This window comes from Anguilla rostrata, chromosome 3 (genome assembly GCF_018555375.3).
Source record: "Anguilla rostrata isolate EN2019 chromosome 3, ASM1855537v3, whole genome shotgun sequence".
In the NCBI taxonomy this organism is placed as follows: domain Eukaryota; kingdom Metazoa; phylum Chordata; class Actinopteri; order Anguilliformes; family Anguillidae; genus Anguilla; species Anguilla rostrata.
In genome coordinates this window covers 42754643-42782594 of record NC_057935.1, presented here as the reverse complement: position 1 = coordinate 42782594, position 27952 = coordinate 42754643, and the positions used below count along the sequence as shown (strand labels likewise).

The 27952-nt window shown below is 44.8% G+C and overlaps 1 protein-coding gene across 9 annotated transcripts in view; it reads right to left on the bottom strand.

The window, feature by feature from the left end:
• The window catches only part of LOC135250915 (syntaxin-binding protein 5-like), a 177388-nt gene that overhangs the window by 26256 nt on the left and 123180 nt on the right, over positions 1-27952 (bottom strand). For 4 of the 9 annotated variants that reach the window (XM_064327727.1, XM_064327732.1, XM_064327729.1 and 1 more), the window contains 13 exons: positions 26987-27110; positions 23518-23596; positions 21309-21466; positions 19467-19539; positions 17659-17806; positions 16782-16849; positions 15661-15701; positions 14839-15053; positions 13379-13542; positions 9276-9401; positions 7768-7919; positions 5267-5338; positions 3481-3546 (listed from right to left, as the gene is read on the bottom strand). In XM_064327727.1, coding sequence (XP_064183797.1) covers positions 3481-3546; positions 5267-5338; positions 7768-7919; positions 9276-9401; positions 13379-13542; positions 14839-15053; positions 15661-15701; positions 16782-16849; positions 17659-17806; positions 19467-19539; positions 21309-21466; positions 23518-23596; positions 26987-27110 — 1486 coding nt within the window. The remainder of the gene's footprint in view (positions 1-3480; positions 3547-5266; positions 5339-7767; positions 7920-9275; positions 9402-13378; positions 13543-14838; positions 15054-15660; positions 15702-16781; positions 16850-17658; positions 17807-19466; positions 19540-21308; positions 21467-23517; positions 23597-26986; positions 27111-27952) is intronic. The other 5 variants (XM_064327728.1, XM_064327734.1, XM_064327731.1 and 2 more) reach the window with 3 other exon arrangements.

The following is a 27952-nucleotide window of genomic DNA, read 5'->3' as shown; positions in this document are numbered from 1 at the left end:
TGCACAAGCGTGCACACACACACACACACACACACGCATGCACATACACACACACACAATCACACACACACGCATGCACACACATATACACACACACAATCACACACGCACGCACATACACACACACAATCACACACTCACGCACACGGACACACACGCACGCACATGCACGCACACACACACAATCACATGCACATGCGCGCACACACACACACACACCACACTGCTATGCAGCCGCCTGGAAGTGACTGTCTCTGTTCCTTCTTTCTTCAGTGAACACAGTTTTCCCAGTACAGAAAGTGCTGGGATTTACAGGGGTTTGAGCAGGACAGGAAGCTCTCGTGGGCTAATCCTCTATCACACTGTCATACAGTCAGCGGAAGAGGCAGACGCAGGTTGGAAGCTGAACACAGATGCAGGGTTGGTTAAGGTAGAAGGTGGGAGGTTAGACACAGCGATGTAGAACGTTTATGTTGGTTAAGGTAGAAGGTGAGAGGTTGGACACAGCGATGTAGAACATTAATGTTTGTTAAGGTAGGTTAGAGGTTGGGAACAGTGATGTAGGAAGTTAAGATTGGTTAAGGTAGGAGGTTAGAGGTTGGATACAGTGGTGTAGAACGTTTATGTTGGTTAAGGTAGAAGGTGAAAGGTTGGACACAGCGATGTAGAACATTAATGTTTGTTAAGGTAGGTTAGAGGTTGGGCACAGTGATGTAGGAAGTTAAGATTGGTTAAGGTAGGAGGTTAGAGTTGGATACAGTGATGTAGAATGTTAATGCTAGTTAAGGTAGAAGGTGAGAGGTTGGACACAGTGATGTAGGACGTTAATGTTGGTTAAGGTAAAAGGTGGGAGGTTGGACACAGTGATGTAGGACGTTAATGTTGGTTAAGGTAAAAGGTGGGAGGTTGGACACAGTGATTTAGGAAACTTTGGTTGGTAAAGGTTGGAGGTAGAGCAGACAGGAGAAAGACACCAGGAGACAGGTTAAGAGGTTGGAGAGTGTTGTGGGGAAAACTGTAGTTAGCACAACACAATACATTACCATAAAGATCAACAGTAATAGATTGATCAGTACAGATTGATTTGGTAATATGAAATTACAGATTAAAGAGCATTAAAAATATCAGCTGGAGAAGATCCACAGGGCTCAGTCAGAACGAGAACAGGCCTGAGAATACTGTCTGCCTGGATCTAAGTCTGAAAAGCATGAATTATTAATGTACTAATCCCATTTCCAAAAGAGTACAGCATGCCGTACCACGAGGAGAACAGCATTACACCACATTCACTATCCAATAATCCCATGGAAGGGCCTCAGCCTACAGGCTAAATATTTCACTACTCTTCCATAAACTCTCAAAGTTTCTGAAAAAAACGAAAACTAAAAAAAACGGTGAAAGGACCTAGTCTAGACTAGAAAATGTGTAGCTCTCTGCTGTATTCCTGGACATTTAAAAAAAAAAAAGAAATCTGAGTAAGAAAAAGGCTGCTGAGAAACTGTTCTGTGTTTTGACCTCTGTCTCCACCCTTTCCACCCCTCCCCTATTAGACCCACAATGCATTTCAACTGAAGCCTCTCTCTGATGACAGGTTTAAGAGTTCAGGTGCCATTACGGCTCCGTGCGGTAGAACGGCTGCAGCGCTGGTTAAACCACTTCCCTCCACAATGCAAGTGAGGGTTCTTTTCCGCCTCTCCGTGCTTCTGTGAGAACTCGCGGACCCTGCGGCTCACCTCGCCACTAGGAGCGCGACCAAAGCACATCAAACAACAAGATACGGCAGCCGGCCTTTTCGAAGGCCCTCTCCCGCGACTCGCTAACGGGTTTGAGCACCTCTAACGGACCGAGAATATCTCACAAGGATGGGGGGGGACGAGAAGAAAGACGCACACCGTGGACTCCTTCAGAAGAGTGAAGATCTCCCTCGCTGGCTATATCTCCATTACGCTAACTGCGCGTGAAGACGCTGCGGATGCACAAGGGGTTTCGCCACGACCAGCTCTCCGGAGGAGAATTCAGGGGTTTGACGGTCCCTGAATTAAACGAGAACGACAACTTCCCCATTGAGTCGACGCTAATGGAAACTCAGCCGTCAAAAAACGAGCCTCGACTCCGTCTCCAAGGAGACATCAACCAAAGATGCGACGAAATAACCGTCGCGGGCTGGAGATGCTCAATGACTCTTACCGCCTTCTTGTTTACACGCAACTGATTACAATGCACCGTAACATCATTAGATTACCAAAAGGACACAAACAAAAGCAGCTGGAGCACCGGCACAGTGCGCATCACGTCCCGCTGGATCAGTGGCTCTCGGTTAAAGGCACACCGCATCCATCCTGCAAGCCCTGCCGTGTCCGCCTCTGTCACACACACATCTGTGCACTGTGCTTTTAGCAAACCCCGGGCCTTAACTGTGGGCACTACGGGCCTGCTGTAAGTGGAGCTCGATCTTCATTTGGGACAGCCCACCAGGAAAGACAGTTTTGAATCTTCAGCACAGTGTGTGTGTGTGTGTGTGTGTGTGTGATTAGACATAGGCACCTGTACACCCACGCACACCCACACGCATACACACAGACATGCGCACGCACACCGCCACACGCACAGACACACACACACATAATCCAGTAGCTGTTTGACACAAATCCCCAATCAGGGCTACAAACAAATGTGTTTCAGATCATTCCCAAACAAACCAAACTCCCCGTCATATCTGTTGTGTACCCCGCTTTCCTGACAGGATTACACTGAGCTGACTGAGGCAAACACAGAGCAGCTGTCTGCTTTTTAGTCCTCCACACGCGCAGCGAACGTCTGTCACGAATACCCACCCAGCTTTGCAAACCAAACACAGACACGTCTATATTTACAGTCACACTCCGGCTTAAATCTGCACACCAGCCTCAAAGCCCTGAAGGGGACTGGATTGTCCCGGTGTCCTCCAAGTCCGTCAGTATTCCCTTCACTGCGTGGACTTTCAGCTCTCCCTCAGCACTGCCCCTCCCAGAACACTACATACAGCGAAACCCCCCAAGTTCCCATCAGGTCCTGCCAAACATTCCGCCAACCCCCACGCGCGTGACACATCTTCGCCCAAACGCCCTCCATGAACACCCTCCTCATCCCCACGTATCCATGCGGCCTCTCGTCTTGCTACAACTCCAGATATTAAGCTGACATCATGCTTAGTACTACGAAAGCTGCTTCTGCCATGAAAACGACATTCTGAGGAAAACATCACAGCATAATTCATTTTAAAAAGACAAGCTCCGTCTTTATGTTACTCTGAGTCATCGGAGAGTACTGTGAGGTACAGGTGAGCGTTCATCGCTGTATGTCTAATGTCTAATCTGGCCAAACCCCCATGTGAAACAGACCGTATGGCGCTTGCTCGCAGTGGGCTACGACAGCCAATGAGCGAGGCTGCTGCTGGGAGAGGCCTTGGCAGCGGGAAAGGTCACGGCGGGGTCGCGGTACCTGAGGTGGGCGACCTGCTCCGCTCCAGGTCCAGGGACACCTGGTTGTCTGAGAGTTCCGTCAGGCCTGGAGCAGCCAATCAGCAATGTGAGGTATATCCACCAAACACAGCCAATCAGCATAGAGAGAGAGAGGAAGGGAGAATGAGGTCCAGTTAGCCCAGATCAAACACACCAGAGGGGTATTTCACAAAGTGGGATTACTGAGTTACCTGGATAACTGCTTTGAGTAAAACCTGGAACAGCTCTTTTTACTTCAGTCCGTGTTCCACATTGGGAGTGTTCCGGGTTTTACTCAGTGCAGTTATCCAGGTAACTCAGGAATCCTGCTTTGTGAAACAGGGCCCCAAGTGAACAGAAAGTAAGAACAGGAGACATGCCACAAACTCCACTCCAGTACTACACGGTTCTCACCAGTAGGAGGCACCCCTGCTCAAACAGCACCGCATATGTGTGCGGTTAACTTCAAAATTTGCTAATATTTACTTTCATATGAAGTATCCCATTTCATTTGATTATCTGTTTTTAGATAGCTTGATGTTCACAGGATAGCAGTTCAGCTTATGCATCCTCTGTCAGCAGTGCTACAGGAGGTCCCCACCCAAGAACTCGTAACTGCAATCTTCTAGTTAAAGCTCAAGCCCTCTAACCGCAGCACCACACTGCTGTACTCCAAGAAAAGGGGCTGCCTATTCCAGGTCCAGAAACTGGAGTGGAGGTAAAAGGATCACATTTACATCGTGTGCATTCTAAAGCTCATGGGTGCAGTCAGGCTCCAAAGGTCGGAAACTCAGAAACTAGAACTTGGATTTGAAACTTTAGACAAGTTTGTTTTTACTAACGTTGAGAGATCAAGTGGAATCTGTGGAGGCTGATCTAATCTCGCCCTCCCTTGTCATTCGCTTTGCCGTATCTACAGATTTCTTTCCACAGCTGTTCCATAAACCAGGAGCTCAAAGCCCAAATCCATAAATTATCAATCACTGTAACAGAAAAGTAAGAGTGATACAGAAGGTTTTGAATGTTTCATGTAGAAACTTAAATAATTGATTTTATATTCTTCAAACAGCCTAAAAAGTAAATACTCTCATATAGAGAGCAAACGTTTTACATGCAAATAGTAAAAGATTCATTTTGAAATATTAAAATGGAAAAAAGAAAAAAAAACTGCTTCATAGCACTGTTGGGCTACTGCATGGTACATTTCAATTGATTCAAATGTGTCATGTGTGATACTTGACAATGTACACAGCACATAATGCTGCATACACAGTCCATTTGTGAATGAGATAAAACCGCTGTACTGAAAACACATGATTATCCCTGAATTTGGTTGGTTCTGAGGACCCAGAGTCTGACAAAACCCAGCAATAGGAAAACACATTGAAAGAGTGACCAGGACAAAGGGTTACTGGGATATTAGAATGGCAAGATTATTGGCTGCCTTATCTATAAATGTCCCCGGGTTTGTGAGAGCTGCGATTGACATAAGGCTCCATTTCAGATAGGTTGTATTATACTTAATGGCATATTATGTTACAATGGATGGCTTTCTTGGTCTTAAACTGTCAACTGGGCTTTTACTGGAGTTTTTCATTCCAGTGACCCCCCCTCTTGTCCCAGTCTTCCTTTCAGTGCATTCTCCCATCCTGCCCTCGGTAACTCCACCCAATTACTCTTGGCGGAGTTACAGATCCTTTCAATCTGTCCATTCCATCCTACCCTGCCCACAAAACCCCACCCCCCGACCCTACCCAAACACAACCCCAAATCAAGGCCACACTTACTCTGGTAAGAAGTACGGATCCTTTTCTTTGAATCTGAATAAAAGTTAGACAGGCCTCGCATGCAAAAGTTGTCTGCCAGATACCATGCCCGTGCATCAGCAGGCAGAACGGCACCAGAAATGTGTGGGGAGGAGGGGGTGAGGGAGGGGAGGAGAGAGAGAGAGAGAAAAGAACAAGGCCCAAGTGAAAAGGAGAGTGACCAGCAAGCCAGCATCCAATTGGTGTCGGGGAGAGAGAGCAAGGACCTGTGATCCTTCCACATCCTTGCTAGCTCTTTGCTGCCTCAACGGCACTCACACATTGGCTGTTGGATTTGCAGCCACATGGAACAAATTTAAGGTGAGTTAACAGAAACAGTGCATTGTACAGTAATAAAAAAACCAGCAGTACGGTAAAAAAAAGATCTGTGTAAGGCTGTAGCAATCATTTATCAGCAAAATTTTAATGACTTCCAGATACTGGGTCATCATGGCCTATGACTCAGTGACCTAATCACAGTACAGACTAATTTACAGTAAAACTCTTATTCTGATAGATGCCCTTCACAATTATAATGGCAAATTATCCAGAACATTTGCCTCAATTATAATGGCAAATGTTCTGAATAAATTCAGAAAGCCAGTAAGGTTTATACCATTCCGTTTGGCTACGAGTACAGCACCTTTAGTGCTGTACTCAATATGGGGTAATAAAACCACAATGCTTTTCAGTGACTTACACAATCGAGATTCATGACAATGTAAAAACAACTAAAAAGAGGCTTACAAAGTGACTTACACAGCACTAAGGAGAAAGAACAACTGGAGTTTGACTAAATGTGTCCTTATTGCCTTATGTGCGAGAATTAAATATTTACATGTTGTCAAATATTTACTTTTCTTTACTGACTTTATTGTGCCCTGAGGAAAATTTAGGCTGGCAAGCAAGGAGATGTGGATAGAAAATCACAAGCAATTGCATTTTGAAAAATAAAATAAAACACCCAGTTTTTTCAAGCAGGACAGTTATTTAGAAACTGTTCTATTTTTCAAAAGTAATTTAACATAATTTCATAAATTGTCTAGCAGCACTACAAGAGGTTGGGTTTTGACGAAACCTCATTGCACTACTGTGCCATAAAAATATCAGTATCGTAAACAGTTTAAATCAATACTTATAAACTGAAGCAACACATTATATCCCTCCCTGACAATACAGAAGTCACACAGTCTCATTTCATGAATTTCAATCTTAATGCTAAATCATGTCGTAAACATCAAATCCCAGATCTCAGTTTGACATTAATGATATTGTAGATATTTACCTGTATGTCAGCCTAGCAGCAAATTCTAGCAGAAAAAATACCCACACTCTCTGATGCGATAATTACAGTCAATATTACTGCTGACATAGAACACAGTGAGCTTGCTTACAGATAGATATGTGACGATAACAACATCGATAATAGCAGATCAATGGATACGACATGACCAGAAACTAGACACTTCTAAAATAGAGCTTTTCTTCATTTTTCTTCACTTTCTGTGAAAGTACAGCGGTTAACCATAGGGGATAAGCTGTCCTCTGCCAAATCTCACCTAAACATATACTGTGAACCTGGAGCTATGATCAAGCAAGTGCAAAGCTAATCTCAAACGGGGGCTCTTATAATCCCTGGTGAAGAGAGGGGATATTGCTGAAGGCTACCTGCAAGTTCAACAGCCTAACAGACACCTTTCGTAAGATCACTCTCTCAACAGAGATAATATAATGCTATCTCATCAAGATAACATTCTCTCAAATCAGCGCTATCTTGATGAGATAAAATTATATTATCTCCGTTGCGAGAGTGATTTTCTGAAATCCTGCCAGTCGATGGATTAGCTGTGACACTGGAAAAGACTGTGTGAGTGCAGGTACAGGGGTATTGGTGGTGGTGCGGGGGGGGGGGGGGCAGCTATCCTGGGCAGGGCTTCAGATCTACAGCAGAGGTACAGCGAAGCAGGACCAACACAGAGTAACAGATGGAGAGGTCATGCAGAATGACCCCAACAGAGTGCAGCACGAAGCATGCAACCTGAGTGTGTGTGTATGTCTGTGTGTGTCTGTGTGTGTGTGTACGCGTGTGTGTGTGTGGTACATTGTGTAAATCAACAGTGTGTGTGTGTGTGTGTGTGTGTGTAGATCAACTGTATGTGTGTGTGTTTGTAGCTCAACTGTGTGTGTGTGTGTGCGCGTGTGTGTAGCTCAACTTTGTGCATGTGTGTGTATTAGATTGTGTAGATCAACTGTGTGTGTATGTGAGTGTGTAGTAGTAGTAGAGTGTGTACATCCAAATGTTTTATTGTTTCTGTGCGTGTGGGTGCGTGTGTGAAGCAGTGTGTAAATTAAATCATGCCACTGTTCGTGTGTGTGTGTATGTGCATGTGTGTGTGTGTATATGCGAATGTGTTTGAAAGTGCAGGCATGTGAGTGTCAGAGTGTTGTAGAGTGCGAGTATACAGCGTCTCTGCTCTCCATACCTGCAGTAAGCGGTCTGCTCCTGCGGGGGGAGCGTGTGAGGCGCTGGTAAGGGTCATTGGAGCCGTACAGTTCCAGCGTGCTCATGCACAGCAGGATGCTTTTCTGCAGGTAATCTACCACCACCAACCCGTTGCAGTTCCCCAGAGCCAACCTGCACACAACACACAAACATATAAACACATACACATGCACATAAAAATACAGACAGTCGCTTGCACATTAACAAGTTCCAAAGGTATTAATTAGGATTCATGAGGCAAAAAGCAACACCTGCATGCTGTATTATATGCTCCTAAAACTAATTTAATGGTGCATAAAAATGTCTTGAAAACACACATTCTCTCTGTCTCTCTGAAACACACAAACACACACACACACACACACAAGCACATGCACGCAAACATACAGATACCACACACACAAACACAAACACACAAATTCATATTCAAACAAATTCTAACACATACCTTTACATTCTAAATGGCTACTGTGGTTGCAAATTAAAAAAAGTGTTTTGCATGCGCTATTCAATGACACTGCTCATCAATGGCATTAAGCCAACATAATTTGGTCACGCTGAGATCAAAGTTTTATTCAGTGTAATTCAGCGCTATCTGCTCACTTCCAGCCATTTGAATCACACTGAAATGACTAGTTTAGGACAGGGTGGTATATATCAAAGGTGGACATGACAATGGTTCTATATTGTAAAAAAGAAAAAGAACACTAATGTAGGTCAAACAAGAGGGGGTATTTTTTTTGAAAACTAACTATGCATAAAAAGTATCTACACTTATGAAATGATGATGCAATGACTGTTATGAAATTAAATCTGTCCAAAAAGAAATAGTTCAACAATAAAAAGGTGTTGTTGAGCCAGCAGACCGGCTAAGGGGTAGCGTGAGAGTGAAACAGAGATGAGGAAAGACTCAGAAAGGGAGAATGACAAAGAGAAAAGGAAGGGATAGAATGAAAGGTAGAGAGCCACGGCGAGATGTAGAGAGTTAAGAGGCTGAAGTACGAGAGGTAGAGCGACAAAGAGGGAAAGTATTGGCTTGAAAGAGGAGGAGCTTGTATATAAAGGGGCAGTTCTAGGCATCGGTGACAAGGGCGGTCGCCTAGGGCGCCATCCGTCTGGGGGCGGGTGCCAAACGAAGGGACAAAAATAAACAAACGCACACACTGCAACCATGACAGCTGTCAGGCCTGTGAAGGCCTACATAAAGAGTTCCCCTCCTTATGTAGGCCTTCACAAGGCAGCTATACAGATGTTCACATGTTCAAGGTGATATAGAGGAGAATGGTGTCCAGAACTGATTAAGCAATGAAACACGGCCTTTAACCTAACAGTGAGTGGATGCTGAGAGATAGATCCATCTGGCTGAAGAGTTTATAGTCCTGGGTGACCAGCCTGCCAGTGTGGGAGAGTGTATGTGCAGGGTACATCGGACCTATGACACTTTCTCTTCTCATGCTATTAGCGAGTTTGGGAGAGGGCATGGCTCACAGTCCGTAGGCAGAGTTGAGGTCCAGGCTGGTGATCTGCTGGGGAGGCTCCCCGTCCACCCACTGCAGCTGCACCACCAGCTCAGCCTGGTAGCCCGGTGGCATCCTCACAGGCCTGTTCTTCACCCTGAGAGAGAATTAAAGTGAGCGTCACTAAGAGATACTGTGTCTTTCTGGCCTGGGGCGGGGGGGTGGGGGAGGGGAGTGGAGACGTAAGAAAGCACAGGAAGTTGGTGAAAAATCCATCTTTTATTCTCGGTTACTGAAAAAAATCTAATTCAACTCATAAAGTCACTAAGAAAGTGAAAAAAAACAACAGGAAAGAAAAAAAAACTGAGAGAAAAACAAAAAAACAAAACAAAACTGAAGATGCTACGACTCTGTCTCAAATGACCAGTCATTGGTCTCAATTATCTGCTTCCAGCCAGGACAACAAAGCAGTGCTAATTTCAGCCTAATGGGGGTGTTTACTCCCCTGCAGTCTAAACCCGACTGCTAAGTGGACTGGTTGGTTGCTTGTGCTTTTTTATTGGCGGATGGCAACCATTTAATGGAGCGTTACCACCACCTGCTGAACTGAAGTGGATCAGAATCTAAATCCTATCTATTAATCCTGGTTCGTTCAAACAGATAAAAAGACTATTAAAAACTACATTTCCTGGCTAAATCCTTTAGCTAGAACATCTGCTGAGTTACTGCACTTTTTATACATTGTCTCCTCAATTTAGGGGAACAAAAGTAATGAGTTACTTTGCATCATTAGTTGATGCACAAGAAAGTTAACTGAAGGTCTAGAGTTGATTCTAGGTGTGGAATTTGCATTTGGAGACTGTTGTTGTTGCCTCTCAACATAAGGACAAAATAAGTTTAAATGCCAGTAAAGGAGGTCATCATGAAATGTCAGGATAAATTGATCAGAGACACAGCCAAAACAGTGGGTGTGTAAAATCAACTACTTTGTTAGGAAGCAAGAATGCTCTGGTGACCCCAGCAATATCAAGCGACCTGACAGACCATGGAAGGCCAAAGAATACTTTCAATTGTGAAGAAAACCCCCTTTTCAACTGTCGAACATATCAAGACCACTCTCCACGGTGTGTGCAAAGATGTGTCAAAGACTACCATAAAGAAAAGACTACACCAGCATAACCTTAGAGGTTATGTGAATGTGGTTCTAATTGAGATGTTTAAAAAACAATTTGTTTATCTAATATGTGGAGAGTCTGAGAAAGGAATGGATGGAAGTTTAAATGCTTCAAAAAGCATGTCTTTGAGTGAACAGGTGAAGCAGTATCAAAAATGAATATCGTACACTTGCTAAGCAGATGAATAGCAATACAGACAAAACAATTATCCACTAAACTGTCAACCTTCAGTGAAGGCACAGAGAAACTCACAATGTATTACAACCAGACCAACTCAAAAATAAACCATGTTTCTATCAATCAGCTCAGAAATGTCCCAAGTCTGTTAGGATTTTTGATCCCAAGCAAGTGTACAGACTCGATGTGTCAACCCTCCCACTAAACTCAATTCCAGGTTTTGACAAAAACTGTAGATCGAAGCTGGGCAATTATAAATGATTTGCACAAGAAAGCAACATTGCACATGTCACTACTCAGTAAAATGTCCAGTGTTAATTCAACTCAACAGATAACATTTGGTCCCACATTCCAGAGTGGGTCCATCAGATAAATGACACTGTTAATCATTTACATTATGAGTCAGTCATCGTCTGACAGGTCCGGTTTTTACTTAAACACCATTAATATGATGAGTTTAATTAATTGCATTAAGTGTAGGACATTCCCCGTTGCACCTGGTGTAGGTGAATTCTGGGATACAGCTGAAGAAATATTTCCAAACCTTACGGGCAAATTTCACCAAGAATCATGAATCAGTGACAGGAGACAGTTAAACTAATGGCCATTATAAAATATAATCACAGAGTTTTTATTTGAACTTTGTACATGACATTCACCAGTTTTATTTAATGTATCTTTTTTAATATACCACTGCAAACTTGTCTTATTACTAATATGATTTATTTTTATTAAACAGTTTTGTGCAAGTTACATATTATACAGTGCCTCTCATTTTAAATGTAGGCTCTTCCCATTGCTTCTAACAAAAACTAACATGCCTCTGCCAGTACAACATTTTAAAATACTGCATCATGTCTGTGGTAGTAAGGAATCAAACTGAATTTACTGTGAGTGTCGCTTGTAAACATCGCTTTCAATCATTACCTGTGCCTAAGCAGTATCAATTACTTTATTAACTTAGATGATTGAGGTGTTGCAGATTGGATAATTGTTTGAGAAGTGGCTTGATAAAGAGGCCATTGCGACCTCCAGGTTGGCGGAGGACTGAAGTACCATGCAAGAAAAATGGGGAGATAAACTGGTGGTCATACTCATGATCCAAATCATGCTACTTCATCTGTAAAATATATAAGAAGGTTTAATGGTTTTTACTTGTTTAACACAAATGTTCATTATTTCATCATTTTTGTTTTATGTTGATATTACATTAATTTATCAATTTATTAAGTTGTGCAAATACTGTATATAAGCAGGCCCTCTTCCTGAGAATGAAATCCCAAATATCTAACATAGGCAACAGCATAAAAATATCAGGAAAAATAAACATTGCTAAATGTCAGAACTTATTAATCAAAACAAAATGAAACTAAACATAATTTTAACAATTATGCTAATGATAATGCCAGTGTACCCCACTCACATACTGTGCCCCGGTCCTAGCATAGTCTAAATGAACGTGACAGCCTGAATGGGTGCTGCCTAGCCCTGTCCCATATACTATACTTAGGAAGCGAAGCGACCAAAGTGAAGGCGGACTTGCTTCTATTGGCAAATCCAAAATCTTTACATTGACCAAAAAAGTATCAGAGCATGAAAATGGAACAGAGTTGCCTTACGCTGTGCTGAAATGACATGGAATATTCTCACACTGTTGCAATGGACCAATGCACTCAACTTTCAAACCAAACACGCAGTGCCATAAGACAAAGACAAACAAGCATTGAAATGTATGCAAATTATGTAATACAAGTCAGAGCAAGACACACTAAACATTGCAATTATAGCAAAAGTCCCTGCTGAAGTAATTACCTTTTTTACTGTTTTATTTATTAATTTATAATAATAATAATAATAATAACAATTATTGTTATTGTTATTAGTATTATTATTGTTTAATTATTATTATGTGTGTACAGTTATGCTTACGCAATACTATACCAAGTGTTTGTCTTTCCACAACAAATGTATTGAATAAAGAGAGGAGAGAGCAAGCAAAGAGGCACTTAATTTAAAACATTTTGAATGAATATTTTTTCTAAGTAATACAAAAGCGCAGACAGGCAGTACACTGAGAAGGAGCGAAAAGAGAGGACTGCTTTATTATATATTAGGTTGCAGTTGAAGGACACAGTATCCCTCCTACATAACACGTCCTCCACAAGTCAAAATTATTTATCATTGGGCGGAATTGGAAGAAAGAAAAAAAAAAAACCCTGCAGAAATTCTGGTTTCCATCACAACATAAAAGAATGAGATGGGAGACAGAGAGAATGCAAATAACAAAAATCATACAAATAACATCAGCAATACAAAAGTCTGTAGAAGAGAAATGGGTTTTTATTCAGGTGCAGAACACTGCATTTGAAACATTCTAATGTATTTGATCTTGGGTTTGGAGTCTGGGGAGTCCAGTGACTGCACCTGACATGAGGCAGTTGACCTACCATTGGGAACTCAAAGATAAAGGAGAGAAGATAGATGAAAAAAGAATAAAGGATGTAAAGGAATGGCAGAAAATGCTGATTCAAGAGAATAGACTGTGTGCTGTGTGTGCTGTGTGCTGATTTATTCTTGTATAAGGAAACCATACCAGCTTAAGGTAATAGTCTAAGGGCTTGAATGTTTCTTTGCTGAATCTTTTAAGCTCCACTGAGTCCAATACTGAGACATATGACAAGATCATATGTGACACAAACACACATGCACACACACACACAGTGACACGCACACACTCACAGTCATGCAGAGGAAGACACACTGAGCTTGCCGTGACGCTCACCTGAGGCAAGGGACGCTGTCGCGCACACTCTCACTACCCGGGCTGCCGGGGGGGTGCTGGGGCTGGGGCGAGTGCGAGCTTGAGTCTGAGAATCCAGGGTTGGTGTCACCTTCTGAGGGTGTGATGATGTCATCTACCTCACACTGCAGCCGAACCTCCAGGGACTGCAACCAACAAAGGACATTACAACTCTCTTTACTCACAGTCAGAAACAGCAACCAACAAAGGACATTACAACTCCCTTTACTCACAGTCAGAAACAGCAACCAATAAAAGACATTACAACTCCCTTTACTCACAGTCAGAAACAGCAACCAACAAAAGACATTACAACTCCCTTTACTCACAGTCAGAAACAGCAACCAACAAAAGACATTACAACTCCCTTTACTCACAGTCAGAAACAGCAACCAATAAAAGACATTACAACTCCCTTTACTCACAGTCAGAAACAGCAACCAACAAAAGACATTACAACTCCCTTTACTCACAGTCAGGGCAGCAACCTAAGAAAAGACATTGCAACTCCCTTTACTCACAGTCAGATCGCATCCAACAAAAGGACATTCAACTCCCTTTACTCACAGTCAGACGCATCCAACAAAGACATTACAACTCCCTTTACTCACAGTCCAGGACAGCACCACAAAAGACATTACAACTTTACTCACAGTCAGAAACAGCAACCAAAAAAGACATTACAACTCCCTTTACTCACAGTCAGAAACAGCAACCAACAAAAGACATTACAACTCCCTTTACTCACAGTCAGAAACAGCAACCAACAAAAGACATTACAACTCCCTTTACTCACAGTCAGAAACAGCAACCAACAAAAGACATTACAACTCCCTTTACTCACAGTCAGGGCCTGCAACTAAGAAAAGACATTGCAACTCCCTTTACTCACAGTCAGGGACTGCATCCAACAAAGGACATTACAACTCCCTTTACTCACAGCCAGGGACTGCATCTCACAAAAGACATTCTGACTAACTTTACTCACAGTCAGGGACTGCAACCCACAAAAGACATTCAGACTAACTTTACTCACAGTCAGGGTCTGCAACCCACAAGACATCACAACTCCCTTTACTCACAGTCAGGGTCTGCAACCCACAAGACATCACAACAAGACATCACAACTCCCTTTACTCACAGTCAGGGTCTGCAACCAACAAAAGACTTTACAACTCCTTTTACTCACAGTCAGGGACTGCAACCAACAAAAGACATCCAGACTAACTTTACTCACAACAACAAAACAACTAATTAACCAACAAAAACATCCAGATTAATTTTACTCATAGTCAAAACATTTGGTGAAATAGGGCAAATTAACACTGATGCGATGAACTTCTGTCCCGCTGTATGTCCATTAAGCACTGGAAATGATTATAAATTTGATTTGAACCTGCAGCCCTTTCGGCTGTGCCCCTAGGCGCTGAAGATCCACTCACTGTGATCTCCGTGGTGGCGTCGTGCCGGCTGAAGCGGTACAGGATGACGTGGGCGGAGATTCCCACCACGCAGAAGAGCCGGCTCTGCGGGCACCAGCTGATCATCTGCACCGCGTACGGGTCCTCGTCCACCAGCTCCACCCCCCGCCCCTCCCCCGCCTTCGGCTTCTCAAACACCTTGGAGGTCTTCAGCTTGTACAGCATCTGGAGGGTAACTGACAGGGGGGGGGGGTCAGGATGGGGTGTGGAAAGGGGGCAGGAAGGAGAGAGAGGTGGGAAGTAGAAAAAGCAAGATGAAGAAAAGGGTAAGAAGTAGGCAGGAAATTGAAAGGGGAGGGAAGTGGTAATGGGAAGCATTTGAAAGGGACAGGAGTATAAATGTGCAGCAAGTGGAAATTGTCAGGAAGTTGGCATGAATAGGAAGTAGAAAGGGTGCAGCACACTTTCGTGCATAAAGAAATGGTTCTGAAATTTGGGCTGAAATGAACCAGGTAAATAATCTGGGCCAAGAGCCACATGATACTGGAACATTGGTGAACTAGAGCAGTTTTTTTAGACATTTTATTGCTGTCACAGCATTTTGTGCTATCCACAAACACGAATATGGTGTAAACAATACATTAATTTCACAGCTTACAGTGCATTTAATCTCCACATGTGAATCACCAGATGGGTAACGCGACACACTTGTGACACTGAATGAGTCAGTGCTGCACAAAATAATGCGAGATGAGTACATGAAAACAATGTGCGCTTGCTGATACAGGGGAGGCATGCGACTGAGAGGTGCAGCGCAGAAGGAACTTCGGCAGAGGAACTTACTGGCGGTAGCGTCCCAAAACTTAATCGACCCGTCCGCGTGCCTGCAGGGGGGACAACGGCAGAGGAGGGAAATTTAGCGCCGTTTCAATACCGTAATTAAATGGTGCCGATACGATCTGATTTGTTTACCTATAAAAACTCGCTCTGGGGAACTTTAGCGTTTGCGCGGTTAAAATCAGCGTGCGCGCACGCCCCGCCCAGACCCGCGCCGACAGGATTGAATCCAAATCGGTTCCCACAGTGGAGAGCATTAACGTCGAAACTCTGCTCTTACATTCACTCAGCAGGAGAAGCAGAACAGTACCCTTCACTTAACACTGTCCAATACACTCTGCATCAGGGACACTCAAATCTGGCCCTCGGGGTCGGTAGCACGGCTGCTTCTCTTTCCTATCCGATAGTTAATTGATCGATTAATGCCACCGATCAGGCGGAGATTTGCCTCATCTGCTGTCCCAGGTTTAAATAAGTTCCTGATTAGAGGGGACGAATGAAAACCAGCAGTACTACTGGCCTAGAGGGCAGGATTTGAGTATTTCTGTGCGACGCAATAAATTCTCAATGTTATATCAGGGCCCTGTTTCACAAAGCAGAATTACTCAGTTAGCTGGATAACTGCTCTGAACCCTCCCAAACCTGGAACATGGACTGAAGTAAAAACAGCCGTTCCAGGTTTTACTCCATGCAGTTATCCAGTTACCTCAGTAATCCTGCTTCATGAAATGTTAGAGTTCTTTTATTTACTCTGATAAATTATATTTGATCTCTCATAGACTCATATAAACTCTAATAGATTCAATTTATCAATTTTCACATCACCATCACTATGGTATAATAACAGTGGCCTCTTATGTAAACTCACACAATATATGAAACCATTCAGAAAGCCATGAAGAGGCACCAGGTAAATTTGGGGAACTTCCTGAGCGCAGAACAGGAGTTCAGACAGTCCTGACCAAGGCAGTAATTTGCGTTTCCGCCAAACGGTCAGAGACCCAAACCGCACTGTGCCGCCCCGGCGCAGCTGACATAGCCTCTCCGCGTTTGGTCGGAGGAACCTCAAAATGGAGGGTATCAGCCCACCCCCACCCCCCACGCCCCCCCCGGCCACGCGCCCTCACCCTGTGATGATGATCTCCGGGTAGGTCTGCGCCCCCAGCGTCCACGTTCCCCCGCTCACCGGCCACTCCTGACCACGGAGAGAGAGAGAGAGAGAGAAAGGCCAGAGCATTCTTTAGGCGACACATTTCTGCTGAGGGGAAATGGAGCTGCTCAGTGCTCAGGCAGTGCTTCCTGATGATGCAGATGTCAAAAAACTGAACTCCAGCAAGACCATTTCACTTTAAATTAATTTTTATTCCCAATTCCCTCTTGTTATTACTTTTTTTTTAGTTACAAATGAAACAGTATTAATTACAAATTTTTGAATTCATATTCGTAGACCCGTGTCATTGCGGCAGCCTGCTCTGTCAGTTGCAGAGACCCTCTGGAGCTCACAGGGATGCCAGCTGAGCTGTGCGGTCCCGGAGCTGGAGGTGTACGCTACATGAGCAGCTGCTAGCGGCAAACAGCTGGTGTCTGACTGAGTGGAGTCAGTTTGGCTTAACGAGATAGAAACAATGCCACCAGCTGAAGCCCTCCATCCCCTGAGCACAGCACGCACAGCTTGGTTGATGAATAATATTTACTAATTGATTGATTATTGAGTGACTGACTGATTGATTGGATGATTGGTTGATTGGTTCATTGATAGGTTGTTTGGTTGATTGGTTAATTGGTAATTTGAGTGATTAGTTGATTGGTTAATTGGTCAATTGATTGGTTGTTTGATTGGTTGGTTGGTTGGTTGGTTGATTGATTGACTGATTGGTTGGTTGATTGGTTCATTGTTTAATTGGTTGATTGATTGGTTGGTTGGTCGGTTAGTTAGTTGGTTGATTGATTGGTTGATTGATTTATTGGTCAGAGCCCTAGCGTACAGGTGGGCCCCTCACTTACCTTGTGGCTGTAGCCCTGCTTTTTGTGTTTGGCACCCATGGAGTAGAGGACAGGTATGAGGTCGGGTGGGCAGTCTGCAAAGTAGGCCGTGCAGGTGACTGGCGAATCGTGGATGTCCATGGGGTAGGGGTTCTCAAAGATGGGGAAGCTGCAGGACACAAATGAATATGAGTCACCTTTTCACTGCCTTAGCATCACAGGCACATGGAATAGCATAACAAAAATATTCAATATGACATTTAGTAATACATTTAACACATACACTTCTGTGAGGACGTGCATTAAACAAGTAAAACTACCTAGCACTGGCCAAGACTCAGGGCTGTCCACCACATGGCTTCAAAAGAAACGTATTGGAGGCTTGCTAGATATACCATGCTCATAATATTATTTAAACATCCATTGCCATTAAACATAATAAAGGAAAATTATTCAGAATAAATGCCAGCAACCTTTTAAATATTTGCTCTCATATCATCACCAGTTATATCCACATAAAATGTTATATCCGCACTCTTTATAAATGAAATGCGCTATTTAAAAGGCAGATGTGAATCTTCTGTTCTACAGTATGTGCTTTCGTGCCCTATGCCTTATTGTAATGCAGCGCTGGGCTTGAGCGTGTGTCCGGACCATTTCGTTAAGTATGAGTCGAGCGTACGCTTTATTGAGCAGTTTCTCCGGGTGATTATTCGAGGGCGAAGGAAAGTGGGCCGTTATGGCGGAGCGTTAATTGCGAGCGTGGGACGCGGGCGATCGATGGCGCTCGGACCCGTAACTCGCCACGGCCGGGCTTTTTTCTTGGCCCTTCCCTCCCGAGACTGGAGAGAGAGGAGGCAGCGGGCGAGGCCACCCCGGGTATTTAACCTCTCCCGTCAGGGGGATTTGCGCGGCGGACGAACCGCCGGGGTACGAATCGGCGGAGCTGTCACGCGCGTCCTCGCAGACGCATGACAGCGGGAGAAACGCCACCGGCAACGCGCGGCTGAGAGTCAGCGACACAGAGTGTGCGTGCGTGTGTGTGTGTGTGTGTGTGTGTGAGCGTGTGTGTGTGAGCGTGTGTGTGTGTGTGTGTCCACGTGTGTGTGTGGGTGCGTGTGTGTGTGTGAGCGTGTGTGTGTGTGTGTGTGTGTCCACGTGTGTGTGTGGGTGCGTGTGTGTGTGAGCGTGTGTGTGTGTGTGTGTGTGCGTGTTTATGTGTGTGTGTGCACGTGTGTGTGTGTATTCGCGTGTGTGTGTGTGTGTGCATGTGTGTCGTGTGTATTGTGTGGTGTTTGTGTGCTATTCGTGTGTGCGTTGGATTGTACAGATTTTGTTGCCATGCTTGTGACTTGTCGTATGTGTCGCACCTTGTGCCTTGTGTATTGTGCGCTGTTGTTTTGTGATTTGTGTTTGTGTTGGTTACAGCGCCTTCTTTTCTGAGCGAGGAAAAGAAAAAGAAGCAGCCGCTAGAGTGTGACACCTCTCCCCTGTCGCCCCACGCCGTGGTGGCATGTCGCTGACGCTGACATATCCGCCGCCATTTCTCAGGGCGCGGGGAGACGCTCGCCATCGCGCCGGCGGCCCCCCGTCGCCCGCCGGCGGCTGGGAAACCGCGCCATCCGCACGCCAGCGTGAGCCCTGCCCCCCGCCGGCCTGCCAGGGCTCATCCGAGCGCCGGGTGACGATCGCGCAGCTGGGCGGCTAACGCCATCGCTCTCCGACCCTCCCCCCTGCCCCCCGCGGCCGTCCTCTCGTCTGCCTTTCCCCCCGTCGCACCCGCGCCCCTCGCTCGCCCCGGGCTGCAGGACCGCTGTGGCCTCGCTCACCTGCTCTGGGTCAGGTCCAGCACGATGAGGTCCTTCTCCAGCAGAACCGCCACGGCGTACGGCTCCTGGACCTCTGCAGGGCGGACAGAAACAGAAGAGCTTTAGCCTAGCCCCGTTAGCCGCTGATATCAATTAGTCCTCATGGACGACCCGCCTGTCCGTCCAGCACTGAAACACATGCATATTTATATTCCCGTTTCCTCAAATTAATTTCTATAATTGGATATTTATTTAATCTACACGTTAATTATAAATTACAGCTTGTTCACATGGAATTGATTCCTTTCAGTAAAATTGAAAAGAATGGTATGCATGAACTCTGATTTAAGTGTCACATAAATGGGTTCAAACTCAATTTTCCTCCATCTCCACACTTTAAAATTTTTAAAGTCATAAAAGATGCACACAGAAACCAAGGGGGATCCTTGATTCAGACTAACAGTACAGCTTCATGCAAGAAACGTTGCAAAGCTGTCCTTTTTCATCTTAGGAACTTTACAAAAGTAAAAGCCTCTGCTTTGCAGTCTGAAATGAATACACACTTTTGTTTCAAGTCATTTTTAAAAAAAAAACAAATGTGTTCTGATAGGCCTTACAAAGCACAATATGGGAAGATTGCTTGTTCAAAACGCTGCTGCACAAGGTATTGACACTCATATTAGTCCAGGACATCTCTGTACTGGCTTCCTGTTTGTTTTAGAATTGATCTCAATATCCTTTTAGCTGTTTTTGAAATCTTAAATTGTTTGGCACAAAAGGTTATAGCTGAGCTTGGGCAGGGTATTAGTCCCAAAAATGCTCTTAGATCTACAGAGACTCAACTTCTCCAGTGGCCAAAAATGATCTGCAAAAGAACTAATAAAGCTTTGTGTTGCTTTTATGTTCCTAGGCAGTGGAATAGACTGCCTCTTCAGATCAGAGAGGTACCAACCATAGCTAATTTTAAGATGAACTTGAAATTGCATCTTTTTAAGTTAGCTTTGCACTGATCTAGGCTGCTTTTATTGCTCTCACTTTAATCTTGTTTTTATTTGATCCTGAGTCCATCAGTGTTTTCATTTTGAGTGTTTTGACATTTAATTTTAAACAATTTAAGAAAACAATCTTTTGTTCTGTCATGCATCTGAGAAGGTCTTAGGACCGCAAACGAGTAGTATGAAATTTCTAATGCAGACACAACATTGACATATGTATGTATATGTTCCAAGGGACCAGTCAGCCAATCATAAGAAATTACTTTACTGCATTACCCAAATGCGGTTCACAAAGAAGATCTGTTTCCATGTAGAAGAGCTAGGTTTTTTTTTTTCTGTTGAATGTCTGTCATCAAGGCGAGTCAGCTTTAAAGCATATGGTGGCAGTCATTACAATGCTCCATGCCCTGCTGCAATCCATAGAACAGTACGTGCGCTTTGAAACCATGTACCTCAAGAACCTCTTTCCTTCTTATGATTTTTCAGGGTACAGTTTTCTCTCTCCATGCCTGTTAGGGGCATTTATTCTGCTCTCTTCATAATCCTGCCGTGCTCCTTATCAGCACAAGGTTATTATTATTATTATTATTATTATTATTATTATTGTTGTTGTTGTTGTTGTTTTTGTTTTTTATTATGATGATGATGGTGATGATTATTATTATTATTATTATTCATAATGTTCACATGCTTTCAATATTTACTTCTTCACTATTCTTTATCAACCTTGCAATACATTCAACAGTCAGTTGGTTTCATTAACACAAATAGAAAATAGGAGTGAGAGGGAGTGGCTTATGATTCTCTCTTCCTCCCTATTTTTATATATCCCATTCCTTCTCTGAGATAAAACGACCAGCTCCCTCACCGTTGGGGTATGGCGTCTCACAGAGGACCATAAAGTCCACAATGGGGTGGTCCATCTCCAGCACTGTGATGGCCTTGCCGTGCATGATGGTCAAGGTGGGCCTCCTGGCCGCCTTGTCATACGACAGCCCACCGGAGAAGATGACAAAGGGCTCACTGCTGAAGCACAGACATGTAGTTAAAGGACACGTTTTTGACCACATTTTTGAAACACAGACATCTCTGTCCTCATCACAACGCAAGCTCATTTTTATTGTTATCTCACAGCACAGACATGTCCTCATATCTCTGTGTCACAACATAGACTCATCTTTATCTCACAGTGCAGACATGTCTTTACCACTGTCTGACAACACAAGCTCTTCTTTACCACTATCTCATAGCACAACATAACTCTTTATACTAGACAGTGCACATGTCTTACACTTCTCACAACCAACTCTTCTTATCGCTATCTCATAGTACGACACAAACTCATCTTTATCACTATCTCATAGCACTACACAGACATGTCTTTACCACTGTCTCACAACACAAGCTTTTCTTCATCGCTATCTCATAGCACAACTCAGATATGTCTTTACCACAGTCTCATAGCACAACATAGACTCATCTTTATCACTATGTCACAGCGCAGACATGTCTTTACCACTGTCTGACAACACAAGCTCTCCTTTACCGCTATCTCATAGCACAACTCAGATATGTCTTTACCACTATCTCATAGCACAACATAGACTCATCTTTATCACTATGTCACAGCGCAGACATGTCTTTACCACTGTCTGACAACACAAGCTCTTCTTTATCGCTATCTCATAGCACAACTCAGACATGTCTTTACCACTGTCTGACAACACAAGCTTTTCTTCATCGCTATCTCATAGCACTACACAGACATGTCTTTACAACTGTCCCGCTCTCCCGTCCTTTCCTGTAAATTTGAAAACACGCGAAGCGCTAGGCAAGGTTCCAGGCAAGGAGCTACTGCATGAACCATAGCAGTAAAACATTCAGCAGGGTAAACAGCCCCTGTATGTGGGGGGAAAAAAAAAAAAAAAAAAAAAAAAAACGCCAGCTAAGCAGCCACCGAAGTCTCACAGGTGTGTAAATTCTGAAACACAAAGGCAACTTCCAAAGCACTTTATTAATATTTACAGTCCAATATCTGAGAGTGCAACGCTGCTCTGCGGAGTGAGTCAGAGCTAATCCACGCCAGCATACCAGGCACATGCTATAAATGTGTGTGATATATGAAAGACCCTCCGGGCAAGAGCTGCTCCCGTATGGGAAGGCATCCATCTCTCCACTCACGAGGCTCTCAATATTCCCCTTGGCCTCCTTTGAAATAATGACTTTATAAAACTTCATGTTAAATAAATAAATCAACAGTCAAGGCGTAATCCTAAATCCATTTCAATTGAAGAGCATAAAAGATGATGTCGTCGCTCATTCTAAACAGCTCCGAGAACAAAGCCCCACCGTCACATGGCTTCTTAAAAGTTTCCGATCCTTCTGAGCGATGAGGGCGCCTTCCGCAAATCCTGCTCTTTTCCATTTTTTATTTAGAGAAGGGATTTTTTTTATTCAGTCAGTCTGTGTCTATTTCACTTTCATAAAATACGACACTATTTTTCATGTAGGAGTAAGGAGTACACATTTCTAATGTCACAGAATCACCATCTGCTGGGGAGAAATAAAGATACTCAACAACATTAATTGTATATATGCATGCTGTCTGACACTCAAATGCATTCTTAAATACGATGCAGTAAAATACTGAAACACAGATCACATCAACAAAGGGGAATTGGCTCTGACCAATCGAGACCAGAGTCACCCCATCTGCACCCAATGATATGAGACCTGTAAGCTGTCTCTACCCAATCCCATGACATGTGGTAGCCTGTGTCCAGCATACAGTAAATTCGTTACATTACAGACATTTGGCAGATGCTCTTATCCAGAGTGACTTACATTGCATCCATTTATACAGATGGATACATACTGAAGCATTGCAGGTTAAGTACCTTGCTCAAGGGTACAACGGCAGTGTCCTACCTGGGAATCGAACCTGTGACCTTTAGGTCACCAGGCCAGCTCCTTACCCATTATACTACACTGCCGCCCCCACCTGGTCCACCTAGTCCCCCAGTTTTTAGAGAACACTGAGGCCCTGCAGTCACAGAGGAGCGACGGCTAACGCTCACCTGCTCCTCATGGTTTTGTACTCCACCTTCAGGATGGGCTTGCAAGACTCCGGCTTCTTCCCGTCCCTCTGAGTCTTACCTGCGCCAACCCAACAAAAAAAAAACAGAGCGTCACGCTCGAGCCTCGCGGGACGGTGGGAGGTCAGCACCCGGTCAGGAGCGCGCTCAGTCGGTAGCACGCCTCACGCCGAGAGAGCGCCTCACGCCGAGAACGTCAGCGCAGCTTTCAGGCGCCGCGCCGCGGGGAAGGGGTTTCGGTGACAGAGGGGCGCGGAGACGGCGGCTCAGGCGGGTGGCGACCCGCTGGACCTCCTCGCTGTCAGCGTGCCGCTCGCCATTTGTCAGAGCGCATCGGAGCTACGCGCACAGATCCGACGGATCTGTTTCCCAATCGCGGGTATAAGTGAGCCTCAGAAGAAGAGAGGAGGATACAGAGAAGAGAGGTGGGAAGGGGCGAGAGAGAGAAAAAAGGGGGCAGAGTGAGTGATAGAGAGAGAGGGAAATGGAGAATGAGGGAGAGATAGAAAGAGGGGGAAATAGAAAGAGAGGGAGAGAAAGAGAAAGGGGGAAATTGAGAGAGAGAGGGAGAGATAGAGAGAGGGGAAACGAGTATACACTGAGAAGCACAGCAGGAACAGACGCAGACAGACTGTGCGTGTTCAGGGAAATGATTTCAGTGTTTTTCCAAGCGTTGTGTAGAACACCTTGGCCACATTTGCATGATTTATTCACGCTTGTGAAGCATATTGGATTTCATTTAATTGAGACACCAAGCGAGCGAAAATCAGAGGAAAGGGAGACGGTTCTGTTGTCACGTCCACCGGTTCGTGTTTGTACGCGAAACGATGTCATGGTAACATCTTCCACAACAAGAAAACAGTACCCACCCATCCCTGGCCAGAGTGTGACCTAAGGCCCTCCGGATTTTATCTGCTCAAACCCTGCCCCCCAACCCCAACCCCAACCCCACCCTGACCACCCCAACCCCCCCCATGCTAACACAGCCCTGTGTGGGGCAGCCCTGCTCTCTTTTATCAGCGACACACAGCGAACCACGCGGCTGCATTGTGAGTCCCCTCCTTTAAAGGTTCACCTCTGCTCTTCTCCATTCATCTGTTCTTCGGACGAGAAGAACAGCCGGGGTGCAGATGTCACACGTTTCGGACGCCGCCCCCCTCGCCGGTTCACAAAGGCCACACGGTCTGCCTGCCTTCGGGTCACTTGCGTAACCCACCCACCTGGCCCAGCCAATCGGGTTCGGAGAATTGCGCCTTAACAGTCTTTTAGTCTCCGACCTCATGAAAACCGCTCCAGAAAGACGGGCGGCTCTGCCAGGCAGACGGGCCGCCTCATTGTTTAGACAGGGGAAGATTATTATGAAGCATCGAGTTTGTTTTGGTTAAAATATGCATGAATCACGCCTCGGTGTCCCTAAAAGAGCACGGTGTGTAAACATCAGATCGGGCTTTCATTCCATTACTTGTGTGAGTGAGCAAGTGCGCACAGTCTGCCGCTGCGCTGTCAGGCGGGCGAGTCTGAAAAGACAATTCCCGCTCGGAGCGGACATTTTCATATTTTATGGGCATAGTCGAGGATGCAGCGTGTTTCAAAACAAACACTGAAGTACTGCGAGCCTAATCCGTCATTTTAACTGAAGTCACTTATAGCATCTCCTCATTTCTCATTTCTGTGTGTCAGTTCTGTGGAGAAAAGCAGAGAAATGCCCTATTGGACTGTAGCTCTGCCAGTCTGAGGCTGAGTAACCATACCGGAGGAGACGGAGGCCAGGGAGGGGGGATTCAGTGGGTGAATGGACTGTGGTCTGACCATGGCCCTGTAGATTCACAGGCTGAGTGGTTTTATGGGACTGAGACCCTGAAGCTCTGGGACTGAGCATTTCTACTGGACTGTGACTGTAGGTCTCGGGTTAAGCAGCTCTGTTACAGTGTGACTGTAGGCCTGGGCTGAGTAGCTCTGTTACAGTGTGACGGTAGGCCTGGGCTGAGTAGCTCTATTGCACTGTGACTAGGTCTCGGCTGAGAAGCTCTATTGCACTGTGACTGTAGGTCTGAGCTGAGTTACTCTATTGCACTGTGACTGTAGGTCTGAGCTGAGTTACTCTATTGCACTGTGACTGTAGGTCTGAGCTGAGTTACTCTATTGCACTGTGACTGTAGGTCTGAGCTGAGTTACTCTATTGCACTGTGACTGTAGGTCTGAGCTGAGTTACTCTATTGCACTGTGACTGTAGGTCTGAGCTGAGTTACTCTATTGCACTGTGACTGTAGGTCTGAGCTGAGTAGCTCTATTGCACTGTGACTGTAGGTCTGAGCTGAGTAGCTCTATTGCACTGTGACTGTAGGTCTGAGCTGAGTAGCTCTATTGCACTGTGACTGTAGGTCTGAGCTGAGTAGCTCTATTGCACTGTGACTGTAGGTCTGAGCTGAGTTACTCTATTGCACTGTGACTGTAGGTCTGAGCTGAGTTACTCTATTGCACTGTGACTGTTTGAGCGGAAGATTATTACTGGAAGCACTGAGTTTGTTTGTGTTAAATGTGCATGAATCAGCCTGAGTTCCCCTAAAGCACGTGACTGTAGGTCTAGATGGGACTCTATTCCATTACTGTGGTTGAGTGAGTTAAGTGCGCACGTAGTCTGCGCTGCGGTCAGGCACGGGCTGAGTCTGAGGAGTAATTCCTGCGTAGGAGCTGGACATTTTGCATGTTTGTAGTGGCTATAGTCGAGGATGCAGCTGAGTATTCAAACTAACACTGAGAGTACTCCAGCATCCGTGACTTTTGAGCTGAAGTCACTCTATTAGCATCTCCTCATGTTCTACATTTCTTTGTCATCTGGGGAGAAGCGAGCTGAATTACTCTATTGGACTGTGTCTGTAGGTCTGGGGCTGAGTTACCTCTGTGAGGACGTAGGTCTGAGCTGAGTTCAGTCTATGCACTGTGACTGTGGTCTGACTGGTCCCTTAGCACTTGACAGGCTGGTGGATTCTATGCACTGTGACTGTAGGTCTGGGCTGAGTACTCTATTGCACTGTGACTGTAGGCCTCGGGTAAGAGCTCTGTTGCATGTGACTGTAGGTCTGAGCTGAGTTACTCTTTTTACATGTGACTGTAGGATGGAGCTGAGTTAGCTCTATTGCACTGTGACTGAGGTCTGGCTGAGTTACTCTATTGCACTGTGACTGTAGGCCTGAGCTGAGTTACTCTATTTCACTGTGACTGTAGATTTGGGCTGAGTAGCTCTATTGCCATGTGACTGTATGTCCGAGGTTGAGTAGCTCTATTGCCCTGTGACTGTAGGTCTGGTCTGAGTAGCTTTATTGCACTGTTACTATAGATCTGGATTGAGCAGCCATATGAACAGTGACTGCAGGTCTGGGTTGAGCAGCCATATTGAACAGTGACCGCAGAGTGGGAGCAGAGTGGGCGGCTCAGGGTGGGAGAGGCTCACCGTGGGGGTAGGTGACCTGCACAGGCCTGGCAGTGTTGCGCATGTTCCAGGTGGTCAGGCTGCCGTCCGAGTGGCTGCACATGAAGTGCTTCCCTTCGTGGTGCCAGCTGACCGAGTGGATGGCCTGCAGTGGGCACAGAGCAGACGTTCCCATGACAACCCGCCGCCTCCAAGCTTGCCATCCTGCGCGAGTATTTATTTTACTCATTCATAAGGAAATGTGAATGATCAGGAACAGTAATGTGCTGGGTTAGTGCTCGTACCCCCAATTTAATATTTGGTTTATTTATACTGTCATCCCCAATGAAAACCTTCATGAAACTTCTGACAATATAGAAGAACATATAAAAAACAACAGCATCAGACTACAATATAACATTGCAGTCACATTTCAAGCAACTCAACTTCAACTCCATTTCAGTCTTCCTGACAGGAGGGGAACAAATTATTTGATGATGTAATCAGGCTTCACATATTATATGTCCAAATCCTGAAAAAGGCTTATTTAAAACCATCTAATACAATCAGCACACTTTTCTGGAGTCTCCATCTCCACTCAATCAAGGATACACTATACCTGCGAGGAAAGGATTGGATGTGCGAGAGGCCTGGAGTCCTCACACTTTTATTTGCGACTTACAAGCGATGGATTTTTTGTGAAGCGCGTTTTGACAAGACATTGCCATCCGCTATTGAAAATCCTTGAAAATCGCTCTCGTGAAACGAGGCCCAGGTCGACATAAAAATCAATTGTACATTTCTCTTTCTTCTCAAATTGAGTTAGAAATAAAGAATTAAATGAAAAGCATTTCATTTTTTCACCCCTTGAGTCTCATGTAATTCTAATGGCAATTGAGGTAAAAAAAAAAAGAAAAGAAAAAAAAGACATTAGAGCATTAGAGCTGTAAACCTGAAGAATCTTTAAATGTTGTTTATTTATATTACAAAGATAACGGTTGTGCTGGT